The sequence below is a fragment of the Salmo salar genome, chromosome ssa14, assembly GCF_905237065.1.
Source record: "Salmo salar chromosome ssa14, Ssal_v3.1, whole genome shotgun sequence".
NCBI lineage: Eukaryota > Metazoa > Chordata > Actinopteri > Salmoniformes > Salmonidae > Salmo > Salmo salar.
Window position 1 is genome coordinate 21667511 of NC_059455.1, and position 17260 is coordinate 21684770.

The following is a 17260-nucleotide window of genomic DNA, read 5'->3' on the forward strand; positions in this document are numbered from 1 at the left end:
CTGAAGAACTGGGCTGTTGTCAAAGTTGTAAGCACTGGGTCGGCCCTCAAGGGTGGAGAAGGCCACGTTTCCTCCGGTCAAGGGTGAGATGTCACTGAACTCGTCGGTGCAGAGGGCCTGCTGTTCGTCCTCTCCGGTGCGGATGAAGCCCCTGTTGAACTTCTGGTAGGTCTTCTCACAGGAGCCACTGTAGTACTGGTAGGGCGTCCATGGTCCATCCTCACTTGTGCGCTTGTAGATGGCGAAGCTCTCTGGGCGGCTGGTGTGGAACTTGAGTCGCACGTAAGTGATGTCAAAAGCCTTGCCTGAAGAACCAAAAAGAAACATGAGATAATTGATACCAAAAGCTAAATCAGGAACTAAAAGTCACAGTTTACAACAAGTCTTTTCCAGATTCATTGTTGGTTTAAGGCAAGACAAAGGAGGATTTCCGAAGGTCTCCAGTGTCCTCCAGTAATAATAGAGGGCCTTTTCAAAACCTATTTGGCATGACTGAGCAGGCTAGGAGTTGTAGGGGGATGAACACCAAAATGTATCTGCTAAGAGCTTGGGGAAATGTTATGGGGAGATATTTATTTTGTTTAAAGAAATGGCAATCTTTCAACATGGCTACAGGGGGTACAGTTTGCTTCAGCAAAGAAATTGCTCTCTAAACAGAGCTGCAAATACAAACATATATACAGGAACCATTGTGGCACAAATATAGGTGAAGACATGTAGCTCACAGATAATATAGATTTCTCAATCTGTTAATTTCCTTCCGAGTAAGTGTTTATGCATGCTGTTGCAGTCACCATGACAATGAACTTCCTGACTTGAGGGACCTCTTAACCCAGCAAGCTTCGTGGTTCAAGGTTTATCTGAAAGCAATATATACTGCTCAAAAAAATAAAGGGAACACTTAAACAACACAATGTAACTCCAAGTCAATCACACTTCTGTGAAATCAAACTGTCCACTTAGGAAGCAACACTGATTGACAATAGATTTCACATGCTGTTGTGCAAATGGAATAGACAACAGGTGGAAATTATAGGCAATGAGCAAGACACCCCCAATAAAGGAGTGGTTCTGCAGGTGGGGACCACAGACCACTTCTCAGTTCCTATGCTTCCTGGCTGATGTTTTGGTCACTTTTGAATGCTGGCGGTGTTTTCACTCTAGTGGTAGCATGAGACGGAGTCTACAACCCACACAAGTGGCTCAGGTAGTGCAGCTCATCCAGGATGGCACATCAATGCGAGCTGTGGCAAGAAGGTTTGCTGTGTCTGTCAGCGTAGTGTCCAGAGCATGGAGGCGCTACCAGGAGACAGGCCAGTACATCAGGAGACGTGGAGGAGGCCGTAGGAGGGCAACAACCCAGCAGCAGGACCGCTACCTCCGCCTTTGTGCAAGGAGGAGCAGGAGGAGCACTGCCAGAGCCCTGCAAAATGACCTCCAGCAGGCCACAAATGTGCATGTGTCTGCTCAAACGGTCAGAAACAGACTCCATGATGGTGGTATGAGGGCCCGACGTCCACAGGTGGGGGTTGTGCTTACAGCCCAACACCGTGCAGGACGTTTGGCATTTGCCAGAGAACACCAGGATTGGCAAATTCGCCACTGGCGCCCTGTGATCTTCACAGATGAAAGGAGATTCACACTGAGCACATGTGACAGACGTGACAGAGTCTGGAGATGCTGTGGAGAATGTTTTGCTGCCTGCAACATCCTCCAGCATGACCGGTTTGGCGGTGGGTCAGTCATGGTGTGGGGTGGCATTTCTTTGGGGGGCCGCACAGCCCTCCATGTGCTCGCCAGAGGTAGCCTGACTGCCATTAGGTACCGAGATGAGATCCTCAGACCCCTTGTGAGACCATATGCTGGTGCGGTTGGCCCTGGGTTCCTCCTAATGCAATGCAATGCTAGACCTCATGTGGCTGGAGTGTGTCAGCAGTTCCTGCAAGAGGAAGGCATTGATGCTATGGACTGGCCCGCCCGTTCCCCAGACCTGAATCCAATTGAGCACATCTGGGACATCATGTCTCGCTCCATCCACCAACGCCACGTTGCACCACAGACTGTCCAAGAGTTGGCGGATGCTTTAGTCCAGGTCTGGGAGGAGATCCCTCAGGAGACCATCCGCCACATCATCAGGAGCATGCCTAGGCGTTGTAGGGAGGTCATACAGGCACGTGGAGGCCACACACACTACTGAGCCTCATTTTGACTTGTTTTAAGGACATTACATCAAAGTTGGATCAGCCTGTAGTGTGGTTTTCCACTTTAATTTTGAGTGTGACTCCAAATCCAGACCTCCATGGGTTGATAAATTGGATTTCCATTGATTATTTTTGTGTGATTTTGTTGTCAGCACATTCAACTATGTAAAAAAAAAGTATTTAATAAGATTATTTCATTCATTCAGATCTAGGATGTGTTATTTTAGTGTTCCCTTTATTTTTTTGAGCAGTGTATATTTTACTGCAGGGTGTGAGCTGGTTGTCATGAACGCATACGTTACATTGAGATTAAAGTGAACTGTCAAGTATGCTATGTTCTGGAGTGCCTGCATTGGCCCTGTGTGAGTCTCCTACTCAAACATGACTGGTACAAATTTGACCTCAACTGGGCCGTGAGTCATTAAACTAGGGTGTGGATTTCAACAGGTCTGCTTCAACACACAGAGAAATCTTTTCAAATGAAATAAAAACAGTTATGTAGATTATTTGCATTAATATCCATTAGCTCATGTTCAATTTCTCCTTATAAATCTATTCAAGTAGAAAGAAGTTCAGCTTTACAGTGAGAAAGTTGCAAATTAAAACATGGGAAAAAATGTCAAATCAAAGTGCAACGAGACATAGGACATAGGCATAGCTCAACCAATTTGGCCAACTGAGCATTTGTCTGACCATTTACAACTAATTTGCCTACTTTTTCCACTAGTCACTTCCATTACAATGCACAGGCATGACACCAAAATAACTGAATGTGAAATTCTGTGAACAAGCACATCTTAAGAGGGTTGGAGCAGCGGGGAAATCACACTGGGAACAGACTATCATTGACATCTAATTTCTAAAACCCCCCCACATCCTCGCAAACAAGACAAACAGCATCTGTTGGCGCAGCAATGAAGTGGCAAGCATAGGGGCAAACAACAAAGGGCCCCTCGTCAACCCAACATAGAGGAGCCCACTCAGTGGAGACAAAGGAAGCCTCAACACTGAATACAGGTGGTCAGGCAGTCACTAGAGACTAGTAGTCTAGTTCACAGGCAAGGCAAGGAAAGGCTAGTCCTGAAGATAATGAGCAAAGGGCCATGAAAATCACAGTTTAGCTTTGAACAAGGACATGGTTACTCTTTGGCAGCTGGGATTTTTAATAGTCTTTGGTGGCCAAGGTGGGTTCTTAGTACATTCTCAAACAAAATGAGTTTTACAATATGTTGTGGCTGTCACTGGAGGCCTACTTTTAGGTATCAAGCCTGAGATGCATTCTTTCACTGATTAGCTGAAACTATACAAAGTACGGTATACACATAGGCCCACAGGGCCAGCTACACCCTTTGAATCTGTCATTTCAATAGTGAGCAGGAATAGCTGACAATTCAGTCTTTACTAAAATGTGTCTAATTGTAGTTAAATATTGCACGTCTTTAATGCAATTAAAGTTATGATAGAGCTGATGCACATAAAATGGCCAATAATACTCAACGTAAAAGTTGATTAAACACCATTTGTAGTTGTTAGAATTCCAGATGTCTCAACTAATCCGAAGGAGACACACAGGAGAGTAGCTTTATTTGAAATTCATGAATGGCAGTGTTCCATGGATTTACCAAGTTTTCTGGCCCAGAGCTGTCTAGCATAAAACCAAGAGGAATTCCGTCCTTCCTTACAGAACAATCGGTGTATTGAGAAGCAAAATAGTACAGTTGAGAACGCAAACAAAGGGCAGGCTGTGGGGACCCCTTGCGTTCTTCTACAAGAAAGTATTAAAAAAAAAGGCTTAAAAAGACGCAAGATAAAGACGAAGGTACATACAAGTCAGTTAACTGTGGGGTCGTTTTCCACATTAGCAACAGTGGGGGTCGGCTAGGGTGGGGAGTTGTCAGATTTACAATCTACAAAACTCCTTCCACATCAGCCACCATGATACTCTACACAAGAATTAGCCTTAAAGAAATCTCCAGAACTCTGATGCTGTAGCCTAATACTCAATTAACTGGTATTGGTTAACCCGGACTTACACCCTACCATTGTTAGACACTAACCCCATGAAACACTTTTCAGGACCCCCACCTTAGTAAGGTTTAAAATTATAAGCCACTCTTGTGAGTTACAGCAGAGAACTAAAGGTGGGGACTTCAACCATGTGTGCACCTGTCCACTCCTCAAACATGTTCTAGTTGAGGGAGGCTGTGACATGGTGGTATGGTGGTGGTGATTGGGGGAGGGGAGGTTGAGAGGGAACTGGCTGGAATGTGCTTCCGCTTGGCAGAGTGACGCCAGTGAAGTGGAGGGCTGACGAGAACCAGAGAAAGACTTGAGAGGGAGAACACCGTTTGGGGAAATGGTCTGTGTTGGGAGGAAAATATTTATTGTTGAAATGTGAGAGAAAGCTCATGACTGTTCCTAAAAGTGGATCGTCTGATCAGTAATCATCTTCAAAAGTTCTGCAGAAGAACAACAAATTAAGCATTGATTGAATCTGAGATTTCCTACCTGTCTTTAGTGGCTTACAATTGTTTAATGGCAAGAACTTAACAAGGACTTTTTGAAACATATTTTGAAGATTAAATGTAATCTTCAAAGTATGTTTTAAAAAGTCCTTAATTACAAGTCAATTTCGCTCATAATAATGCAGCTTATATAACATATATTCTGACGATCAAATATGCATTCGGCTGTTTTAGGAGTAAGCATTCCCAAACATTCTGACAAGCCACACTGTGGTTTCCTAGGGTCTCTAACATGTCATTAGAACATGATGTGTGTCACCACAGTAAGCTTGGACATGCATTTCAAGTTAAATTTGATAGGCCTATCCATTGAACACAAAACAACAACCCAATGAAAAGACCAACATTTTTCTACCAACAGATCCAGGACCTTTATGTAGATAACTACCAAGGGGTATATTCCAGGGGGTGAGCAGGGGGTCTTTGAAAAGGTAGTAAATTCATATCATAGCATGAAGTCACTGTCAAAACGTTTAAATATCTTTGCCGAGCTCATGGCCAGTTAATCACACAGGCAATTTCTATGCTCAAAAGCAGTGAACAGAGGAAGAAAAAAATATTGCTTTTCCCAAAGACAATCTCATAAATCTATTTTAGCACAGAAAAGTCTCATAAATCTATTTACCACAGAAGAGTCTCATAAATCTATTTTACCACAGTAGAGATCCTTCCTTGAGAACATTACAGTCAAGGGAGGAAGACTCCCACACCCATTAATTCATTATCTAGCCTACGTGAGTTCCCAATCAGCCAACAGACAGAACTTTTTGTCCTTGACATTGTGGCTGTTGGGAGACTCATTGACATTTTCAATGCCAGGTGGTTTCTGCCATAGTTCCCTTGCTGACAATGTCTGACAACAGTTCAAAACTGAACATTTTAATTTGTCAACCCAGATGTTTGTCCTTAGCCATAGCAATTTATTACATAGAATTAATAATATAAAGTATGCGGTTAAAGGCTAGTTATTTAAACAGTAGCCATGATATGGTGGCTTCCCACCCCTTGAGACGAGGCACGTTACTTTGGCGTCAAATTCCTTTGAATGTATTGTAGAAATCCTTGGGTTAAATAAAAGGTGGTATGTTTTGCTGTTGGCTATTTGATGAAGGGTCTTTCAACACACCTCTCAGTTGTCTCAGAGGAGAGGTAGTGAAACTGATGATTAGTGATTGGGTTTGGGATAAGGTTTAACTGATATCCCACAAAGGCATCAACAAACAAAGCTGATGACTTCAGGCTGAGTGTTTTAGCAACCAGAGCGAGGCTGTACGAGAAAATGGTACCTAAAGTCGGTAGTCGGTGTCTTCCTGGGAGAAAAGGCTCAGTCCCACCAAATCTCTTAATCAATCTCTGCATACGTCGTTAATTCTCCAACTCCTCCTGGGGAGCAAATATGGGGTGGTGGTTGTCACCCTTTTGTCTGGCTGAGAACTCTGATTATTCAAGCTCTCATCTTATGAAAGGCCTAATTATTCCATAAGACCATTAGAAAAAACCCCATTAGTTCAGCCAAATTAGTAGAAATAGCTGAGACATAAAATCTTGTCAATAGGATTCACTCCATGTACATTGTTGAGGGGAAAACAGCAAAATAAGACATTTAAAAAGACATTTTCAAGTGATCTCTGGGTTGATATCATCTCGAGGTGTCATATAGAAACTTTTCCCTCTACATGCTACTTTTAGGTGTGCTCTTATTTGCGCCTTTTAGAGGATTTGCTGGGATGTTTTGCCTGTGTGATTTGGGCCTCTTGCTTGCATACCTTCCATCTCCTTACACCCAGTAGAGGCACAGTCTGGGGGTGAGCAGCAGGAAATATCTAGGTGGTGGGGGATTATGGGTTGTTGTGGGGTGTGGGTTAATTCCAGGGGAAGGCCTCGAGCCACAGCATGGTCCAATTAAATTTCCTCCCATGACCTCATCGCATTCTTTACATAGGAGATGAACAATGACCGCTTTGACTTTCAACATGTGGGCATGTCCACTTCACCCCCCCGTACACAATTTTCTCCATCTGCTCAGGAGATATGTAGAACATCTGTTTAACTCAACACTCCCACGGGCTGAACCAATACACGGACAGACTTTGGGATAGGATACAGCAATAACCATAAACTCACTGCGATCAATTCACTTCAGGGCTTAATCCAATAGACCTCGCTAATATGATCACAGTAGGATCTTGTAACCTATAGGGCTAATTCATTAATATCAAATATCACTTGCTTGGGTGCTTACACACCATGTAGCCTACGGCTCACTGTCAAGTGGATACCCAACCCCCCCGTCAATGTAAGCATGAGCTGCATGAGAGATGACCGTCTGCTTCTGCATTAGGGACATTTTCCTTTTCTCTAACAGGTGCCATGCTGGGTCTGAGTCTGACAAGTAAAACCTCCCAAGATAAAAAGTGGAACAAATTGAACGTTTTATTTGGAAAGGGTGAGGGAGGGAAACGTTACAATTGAGGAATCTGAGGAATGTGCCCAAGTTCATCATCTGAAGGGCAGATAACACGTTACGAACTGCCTCGGTGAGAAGTGTCAGATGGGTGCAAAGATCCCCCCTCACCCGGCTGATCCGGCAGGTCCAGTGTATACAAATACATTTTGAGATCAACTGACACTAACCAAAGAGTTTATCAAATTGAACAACTCCTGTTTAATTTACGTCAGAAAGAGGTGCTTTCCCAACACTTTAAGAAACATCACAATGATGCCAAAAGGCTGACCGCTCTTTATTTCCACCAAACAGTAGAATCATTGCCACTGGTGATACAACTGTTGTAGTTTAGCTGGTCAATTAAAATATTCTGGACAGTTGGAATCCAAGGGACAACAGGCTTAACCATTTTGAAAATGACTGACAAACATGAAAAGGTTGTCATGCTCACATCTTTCAAACACTGTCTGATGCAGAAGAAACCAGGTTGGCCTAAACTAAGCCAGGGCTGTTTTGCGTGATCCCGTGAACCGCATGGAGTGGGGGCACTTAGGTATAAAACAAAACTGGAGACTGCGTCCAAAATGACCGACCGTTATTTTTTACGTAATCTACTCAGGTTCGCATACGTCGATTCATTGACCGTCTATATCCGGGTTGCATCTGGTTTACACGGCCCAACTTCACATGGACACTAGCACTCAGCGCACACAGGGAGCAGCGACTATTTCATGACAACATCCAAAAACATGGCAGACATTGGATGAATACAACATTTTAAGCTCTTCAGCTGTGAGTGATAAAAAAATAATAATAATTAAAAAAAAATAAATAAAAAAATAAATCAGCCTCAGTGACAATTATTTCAATAATTAAATGGATGTTTTTTGCACACAGGTGATGACTAAAGTGTCTAATTAGGAATTTTCAAATCTGACTTCTCTATGTGGCCTTCAATGGAAATTATCTTTCTGTGTAATATTGTTTTGATCTGCCTTCCACGTGGCGCAGTGGTCTAAGACACTGCATCGCAGTGCTATCTGTGCCACTAGAGATTCTGGGTTCGAGTTCAGGCTCTGTCGCAGCCGGCCGCGAACAGGAGACCCATGGGGTGGCGCACAATTGGCCCAGCGTCGTCCGGGTTAGGGGAGGGTTTGGCTGGCATGGATGTCCTTGTCCCATTGCGCACTAGGAACTCCTGTGGCAGGCTGGGCACAGTTCACGCTGACACGGTCGCCAGGTGTACGGTGTTTCCTCCGACACATTGGTGCGGCTAGCTTCCGGGTTAAGAGGGCAATGTGTCAAGAAGCAGCGCGGCTTGGTTGGGTTTCGGAGGACGCACGGCGATGAGACAAGACTGCAACTACCAATGAAATACCACAAAATTGGGTGAGAAAAAGAGGTTAAAAAAATATATATACATGTTTTGATCACGCGGTCTGGGATATGAATGGGAATGTGGTGAATTACAAACAATTTAGTTATTCGCTCCGAAAGGCAATCAAAGAGAAAGTGAAGTTGCAATTCAACGGCTCAGACACGAGACATATGTGGCAGGGTCTACAGACAATCACAGATTACAAAGGGAAAACCAGCAACATCGCGGACACCGATGTCTTGCTTCCGGACAAGCTAAACACCTTCGCCCACTTTGAGGATAACACAGTGCTACCGACGAGGCCTGCTACCAAGGACTATGGGCTCTCGTTCTCCGTGGCTGACGTGAGTAAGACAGTTAAGCGTGTTAACCCTCGCAAGGCTGCTGGCTTGCGAGGGTTAACAGCATCCCAAGCTGGCGTCCTCAAACCAGCTGGCTGGAATGTTTACGGACATATTCAATCTCTCCCTATCCCAGTCTGCTGTCCCCACTTGCTTCAAGATGTCCACCATTGCTCGTAAACCAAAGAAAGCAAAAGGTAACTGAACTAAATGACTACCGCCCTGTAGCACTCACTTCTGTCATCATGAAGTACTTTGAGAGGCTAGTTAAGGATCATATCGACTCTACCTTACCTGACGCTGTAGACCTACTTCAATTTGCTTACCGCCCCAATAAATCCAAAGATGATGCAATCGCCATCACACTGCACACTGCCCTATCCCTATCTGGACAAGAGGAATACCTATGAAAGCATCCTGGGTCTGAACTCCGCCCTGTGCAACTGGGTCCTGGACTTCCTGACGGGCCACCTCCAGGTGGTGAAGGTAGGAAACAACACCTCCACTACGCTGATCCTCAACACAGGGGCCCCATAAGGGTGGGACCACAGTGGCGAAGGGGGAAAACTTCAAGTTCCACTGCGTACAAATCACTGACAATCTGAAATGGTCTACTCACACAGACAGTGTGGTGAAGAAGGTGCAACAGCACCTCTTCAACCTCAGGAAGCTTAAGAAATTTGGCCTGGCACCTAAAACCCTCAAACATTTACAGATTGAGAACATCCTGTTGTGCTGTATCACTGCCTACTACAGCAATTGCACCACCCACAACCGCAGGGCTCTCCAAAGGATGGTGCGTTCTGCCCATCGCATCACCAGGGGCACACAGCCTGCCCTACAGGACACCTACAGCACCCGATGTCACAGGAAGGTCAAAATTATCATCAAGGACATCAACCACCCGAGCCACGGCCTGTTCACCCAGGAGGCGAGGTCAGTACAGGTGCATAAAGCTGGGACATATGATATGAGTAAAGCAGGGCTCCCTGTGAATCACTGGACCTGCCGGAAACAGTTTATTTGAGAAAAACAGCCATCAGACTTAAATAGCCATCACTAGCCAGCAACCACCCGGTTACTCAACCCTGCACCTTAGAGGCTGCTGCCCTATATACATACACATGGAATAACTGTCTACTTTAATTATGGAACACTAGTCCCTTTAATAATATTGACATACTGCTTCACTCATCTCATATGTAAACTCAGCAAAAGAAAAGTATATTTTTCAGGACCCTGTCTTTCAAAAAAATAAAAAATAAATTCCAAATAACTTCAGAGATCTTCATTAAAAAAAGGGTTTAAACACCGTTTCCGATGCTTGTTCAATGAACAATAAACACTTAATGAACATGCACCTGTGGAACGGTCGTTAAGACACTAACAGCTTACAGACAGTAGGCAATTAAGGTCACAGTCTTGAAAGCTTAGGACACTAAAGAGGCCTTTCTACTGACTAAAAACACCAAAAGAAAGATGCCCAGGGTCCGTGCTCATCTGCGTGAACGTGCCTTAGGCATGCTGCAAGGAGGCATGAGGACTGCAGATGTGGCCAGGGCAATAAATTGCAATGTCTGTACTGTGAGACGCCTAAGAGAGCACTAGAGGGAGACAGGACGGCCAGCTGATCGTCCTCGCAGTGGCAGACCACGTGTAACACCTGCACAGGGTCTGTACATCCGAACATCACACCTGCGGGACCGGTACACGATGGCAACAACAACTGCTCTTAGTTACACCAGGGACGCACAATCTCTCCATCAGTGCTCAGGCTGTCCACAATAGGCTGAGAGAGGCTGGACCGAGGGCTTGTAGGCCTGTTGTAAGGCAGGTCCTCAACAGACATCACCGGCAACAAAAAAGTTGTCTCACCAGGGGTGATGGTCGGATTCGCGGTTATTGTCGAAGGAATGAATTTTACACCGAGGCCTGTACTCTGGAGCGGGATCGATTTGGAGATGGAGGGTCCGTCATGGTCTGGGGCGGTGTGTCACAGCATCATCAGACTGCCTGCAATGACAACAAGCTCAATCTCAACGCTGTGCGTTACAGGGAAGACATCCTTCTCCCTCATGTGGTATCCTTCCTGCAGGCTCATCCTGACATGACCCTCCAGCATGACAATGCCACCAGCCATACTGCTTGTTCTGTGCATGATTTCCTGCAAGACAGGAATGTCAGTGTTCTGCCATGGCCAGTGAAGAGCCCGGATCTCAATCCCATTGAGCATGTCTGGGACCTGTTGGATCGGAGGGTGAGGGCTAGTGCCATGCCCCCCAGAAATGTCCGGGAACTTGCAGGTGCCTTGGTGGAAGAGTGGGGTAACATCTCACAGCAAGAACTGGCAAATCTGGTGCAGTCCATGAGGAAGAGATGCACTGCAGTACTTAATGCAGCTGGTGGCCACACCAGATACTGACTGACTTTGGTTTTTGACCCCCCCCCCCCCCCATTCAGGCACACATTATTCAATTTCTGTTAGTCACGTCTGTGGAACTTGTTCAGTTTATGTCTCAGTTGTTGAATCTTGTTATGTTCATACAAATATTTAAGTTCGCTGAAAAACACGATTGACAGTGAGAGGACGTTTCTTTTTTTGCGGAGTTTATATACTGTATTCTATTCTACTGTACTTTAGTCAATGCCACGCCGATATTGCTCGTCCTCATTTTTATATATTTTACTTTTAGATGTGTGTATTGTTGTGAATTGTTAGATACTACTACCGCAATAACATCTGCTAAATATGTGTATGTGACCACTAAAATTTGATTTGGAATGGGCGTCAGTTAAACTGCAGTACCCAAGCAATGCTGTAGGAGCAGTCAAAACTGCTTCTAGACCGGAACCCTGCCCCCTTAAGTGGGAGTGGTGTCCCGATTCAAATTTGAGCGAGGCGTAGTGCCTTTTCAGCACATTAATTGGCCCTCCAAACAAAGTGAATGAAGTTGCTGACTTGCTAGCAAGTGGTACCCAAAATTCCGATAAAGCTCTGCGACCCATGGCTGGGAAGTTGCTCAAAACAATACTAGGAAGGAAGCAAATGTAAGTGAGTGATGTAATGATGTCCCATTCCGTAGGGTTATATAGCTCTCCTTACCACTAGTTGCTCCGTTTTCAGGTGCCACTCCCCCACGAGGGACACTTGAAAATGAGGGGGAGGGACAATGGCCAGTATTGGGACGGAGCCTTGGCTGGTATTAGGAACATGTATTACATTAAAACCTGTAATACTGTTGACAGACACATTCATATTCTTGTAAATATATAACCACGTTTCAATGTGTTCCATACTCACATGACTTGGGCTACATGTTTGCATTTCTAGTTACATTTGATAAGTCTACCTGTTAAACACAAAAAAACTATGAAAAACAATAGCCTAGTTCTAGCCTAAATCAATTGAGTAGCAATCTTTAAGGACAAACGCAGGCCTATTTCTACTTAGAAGCAATTCTTCACATGATAGTGGAATGCTGTTCTTATCAATTCAATCTCCTCCTCTGCTTTAGCAGTAAACACAGCAGCCTGCAGGCACAGATTGGTGGTGAGGAGATTAAAATCGAAGCACATCCTCGCAAGACGGAGGTAGTCTAGTCGTGGTGGACCATTGTTGAGAATACTGAACAACAGTGTAGTATCCCGGGGGGTGGGCTGATGGGAGGTTCTCAGGCAGCGTCCCAAATGGCACCCTATTCCCTATATAGTGCACTACTTTTGACCAGAGACCAGAGTCAGAAGTAATGCACTATATCAGGAATAGGGTGCTATTTGGGACACCATGGGGTCTCCAATTAAGGAGGGCAGAGGAGGACAAGCAGGAAGTGACCAAGGGAGGGTGGGAGGTAATGATTGCTTTTAATGGTTAAAGACACTGCCCCATCATTCATTCAGGACTTGGAGGGGGGGTCTCATCTCCTTAGTTACCAGTGTGAAAAGAAAACGACTAGTGGTGTTGGCAAGGCTGTGATTGTCCCACTAGCTACTGTCCCTTGACTAATGAATAATGTGGGGTTGGTTACATCATGGGAAGATTGAGGTAATCCTCAAGTTTTGGTAATACATGGGGGGGAGCAAGCAGTCTCTTGTTTAACATAAAACATGTCCATCTGCCTTGATCAAACTAGATTAAAACCAGAAACAAAAGTGCTGTAGGCTATTCTGTTATGTATTAACGAAGAAAAAAAATGATTAAAGAAGTTTTGTTTCGTCCTCGATGTAGGCCTAGATCCATGGGGGTCACAAAACAGAGACTCTTTGGCTAAGCGTTAACTGCTCAGGCCACCTAAGATGAAGCCACCCAGCCAATAGGTGTTACAACACATGGATGACAGGAACAAACAAAAGTGTCCCCCTTTGCCCACCATGCCTAAATTAAATCGAGACAAAAGATCTCAATAGGACACAGCAGGGACAATTTGCTCAGTGTTGCTTCACCACCCTCCCAGGCTTTTCTCTGAATACTGTAGTTGGGACAAGTCCTCAAACAATTTCTGTGGCTTTATGAAAAACTACCATGGAAAAGGCAATTTACAGAACAACAAATGTATCTAGCCTCAGAACAACACATGTATTACACGGGTAGGCCTAACTAATGCCTTAGGGAAAACGAAGGTTAACAAAAAAATGACTTTGATTGACAAAGTATGAGTAATGTATCTAATTTTATAGCACCGCATTGAATAGGCCACCTACAGGGGTCTGATGAATACTCACTCACGTCTGTAAATCTCATTCAGCTCTTTTAAAGGCCCAGTGCAGTCAAAAACGTGATTTCCCTGTGTTTTATATTTCCACACTATGAGGTTGGAATTTGGCTTGGGCGGTATACCATAAATACAGTAGACTGGGGTATTTTGAAACGTCGCCAATATGATTTTCTATACCGTCCCAAATTAGTTTTATTTCGTATTTTTATTCACAAAAATTATATTAATCAAGTCACATGGTAAATTTGTTTACAAAGAGCACATGGAACAAAGGGAGGATTTGTGACGTGACGATCCACTGTTGAGCAGCACAAGTGAGGTTATAAAGAAATTCACACAAACAAATTGGCAGCTAAATATAATCTTTAAACTATAAGTTAACTATTTAAGACGTGCCAAATACATTTCTCCAGCTCAGGGCTCCAGCTATGCATTTGGTTTGCTAACTTGACAGCTATAGGTGACTATCTTGCAAGATCAAGCCTCTTGGTTACAGCAGAGACAATCAATCCCCTCCTGGACCACCAGCATGTGTGTTGTAATATGGTGCAGAAAAGCCAATGTTATTACTTTCAAATGTCTGTGTGATCTAGTTTTTTAAGTTCCAATGCAGCCGTTGTAATCTCAGTAACAAATGTAATTTCTGGTGATTGTTTTCAATTAAAATGATCAAAAGCCTCTTAGCAAAGGGCAATTTCTCAAGCAAGAATTTTGCTAGGACTGTCTGGGAGTGGTCTGGGTGGGGAGGGGAAAACTGAAAATAAGCTGTTATTGGCAGAGGTTTGGAACTTTGTTATTGGTCTATTAACTAATTTACTGCATGATGATGTCACCATGGAAGGCCAAATCTCCATCCCACCAAAACAGGCTGAAATTTCAGGTGTAATTTTGAAGTAGCTCTTACACTAAAAGAGCATTTATCATTTTCATAGTATTATTACAACTAGGGTTGGGCAGCATCCAGATACCTTCATACCGTTCCTGTACCATACAGGGGTATACGGTATTACCGGCAGTGCACAAAAGGGGTGCTATGACTTTATGCTAACAAATGCCAACAAAGTACTAGCGAATTCCCATATCGGATGCTAGCTAAATGCTAACAAGCGCAAGCGAACATAAACTAAATGCAAGGACAGACAACCCAGCTCATAAAGTTATACAACCATCTCAAAATGCTGCTCACACTTGGTGGTATGCAGTGAGACTGCCTGAGGATTTGTAAGTTACTATGTGGTTCATTTTGGCCCTCTTGAAACATTTGGATTGTTAAAGCTTAAAAGAAAAGACCTGCTTGTACTATGCAAGTGTGAAAATGTGTGTAAGTGCGAAAGGTTAAGCTAGTGCTTTGTTTCCTTGTTCAAATTAAAATCACAATATGATAAGATTTTATCTTTAAACTGGGTAGGCTACTTGTGAAGCTGAGCATAATGAATGTTAAATAATTAAGAAGTTTGCCAAAGCGTAAATGGAAAAACATTCAATACTTTTTTTAAACAAACCAACTGGCCTGATAAGGCACATCTGGCGGTAGAGTTGCATACATCTGCAGTTTTCTTTAAGTTGCTCACGTAAGGGTAGACTGAGGGCAAGTGATAAGTTTGTGATATTGATTTCCGCTTCAACTCTACAAGCAGAGAATTTACAGGGGACAATGTAGTAGTGTAGAGAACTAGGCTCATAAAATATAAAAATAAATTGGAGGATCTGATCTAGAGGAAGACAGCAGTGGTAAGGGGTTCTGCCTCACACCTCAACAGCATGTCTTCACTTCACTCATAGTTAAAGACCAGCTTGAAAAAGCACTTCAAGAACAAAAATGTATTCCAAAAGTGTGCCAGTCAGTGGTGTAGTGGAGAGTATATACAGGTATATGCACTTAGTTCTCAGTGGACATTGTTATACTCACTTCTTAATCCCCACTGACACGTATCAAAGTAGTGTAGTGGAGGTACACGTCGTATCAATTAATAGGGCTGATAGAACAGATCGGAATATTTAGCTTGAAAATGTTGATAAAACTATTTCTTCACAATGTACACATGGCAGTAGGCCATGAATGTTCCAAAATGCAATTTGCGGGAAAACACCGTTCTAAAATGTGCACCGCACATGCAAGTGGTTTTATGGACAGAGATGGAAATATCCGTTATAAAGAGGGGGATTGAAAGATACAACTATCCTGGGTTGCTAATCTGATTAGGATAATGCCTTTGACTGCTAGACAATTAAAGAATGTTGAAAAAAACCCAATAGAATAGGAGAGCGCACAATGAAGAAGTCTTTATAAAATAATTGCCTCTACGTTTCTATGGTGGGATTTTTGCTATAGGCTACTTTGAAGCAAGATAAGACATGCCTCATAATATGAAGTAAAACATCCAGGTTTCAAACAATTAAGGAACAGGAAAAATATAGCGATGCTAATGATGGGTCTAACTGTCTCCTGGTAGATGGAAAGGCTCTCAAAAATGTTCGATTAAACTAACCTATATCGAAGTAAGTCAAAAGATAACAGTTTTTAAAACAGTTTTCCCAGACGCATGTTTTAACATGCATGTCAGACATGTAACAGCTGCATATACAGTTACTGAAGTCATGCCAAACCTCATGTCCGGCCCTCCTCCGCAAATAGCATACTACGCACAGGAGGGGGACAGTGAGACTCCTATCACTGCCTCTGGGTGGGAGTTCTAGCAGGAAATAATCTCAGCTTTATCCAGGCCTGTCGTTCCAGGCCTGTTGTTATCAGTAAAACATTTACACCGATAAAGGTGTCAAACTACAACCACCCGGCCTAATATTAACCGTACAAAAACACAGATTCAATCATTAACTGTATGGGTTTTGTAGGCCTATACTACTCAACGGAAGAATATATATATATATATATATTTGAAAAGGGAGTCATGAAATTAATGTCCTTTGATTGAATGGCTTGTTCTCAGAAAGAAAAAAAAAACTCACACAGGGCTGGGCGGTATACTGTATTTAACTATATACCGATATTGATGCACGAACCGGTTTGGGTTTTTACTTTACCTTTTATAACGGTATTTGAATGTTTTGTTCAAATCTGATACGCCGTGAGTAACGTCAATTTTTATAGTTTCCTACACTACTTCAGTCATCTCCATAGCTCCCTCTCCATGCCTCTTAACACAGACCTAGCGAGTTTCGTTGTTCCTTGACCACTAGACACTTGCGTTTAGTCTGCATGGTCAATGCTGAACACGCAACAAAAGTTGATGACAAAAATGCTTTTTCCACTTTGCTTCTTAATATAAATCCAATAGCGTTTTAGAATTACACAATTAGTTTGTATTTCTTACATCTGCAAACAGCTAGTTTGTCTTTTCTTAGCAAGTTGGGCCTTAATCCTGTTAGCTGCTCATGCTAATTGCTACCTAGCTAATAAATGTACTGAGTCAGAGAAAACGTAATTACAGTATCCGTCAAAAGTTTGGACACACCTACTCATTCAAGGGTTTTTATTATTTTTATTTGTACTATTTTCTACATTGTAGAATAATAGTGAAGACATCAAAACTATGAAATAACACATGGAATCATGTAACAAAAAAGTGTTAAATCAAAATATATTTTAGATTCTTCAAAGTAGGCACCCTTCGCCTTGATAACGCCTATACACACACT

At 43.2% G+C, this 17260-nt stretch overlaps 1 protein-coding gene across 1 annotated transcript in view; it reads right to left on the reverse strand.

The window, feature by feature from the left end:
* The window catches only part of LOC106569067 (laminin subunit gamma-1), an 86156-nt gene that overhangs the window by 39287 nt on the left and 29609 nt on the right, over positions 1-17260 (reverse strand). The window contains exon 2 of the mRNA XM_014140013.2: positions 1-305. Coding sequence (XP_013995488.2) covers positions 1-305 — 305 coding nt within the window. The remainder of the gene's footprint in view (positions 306-17260) is intronic.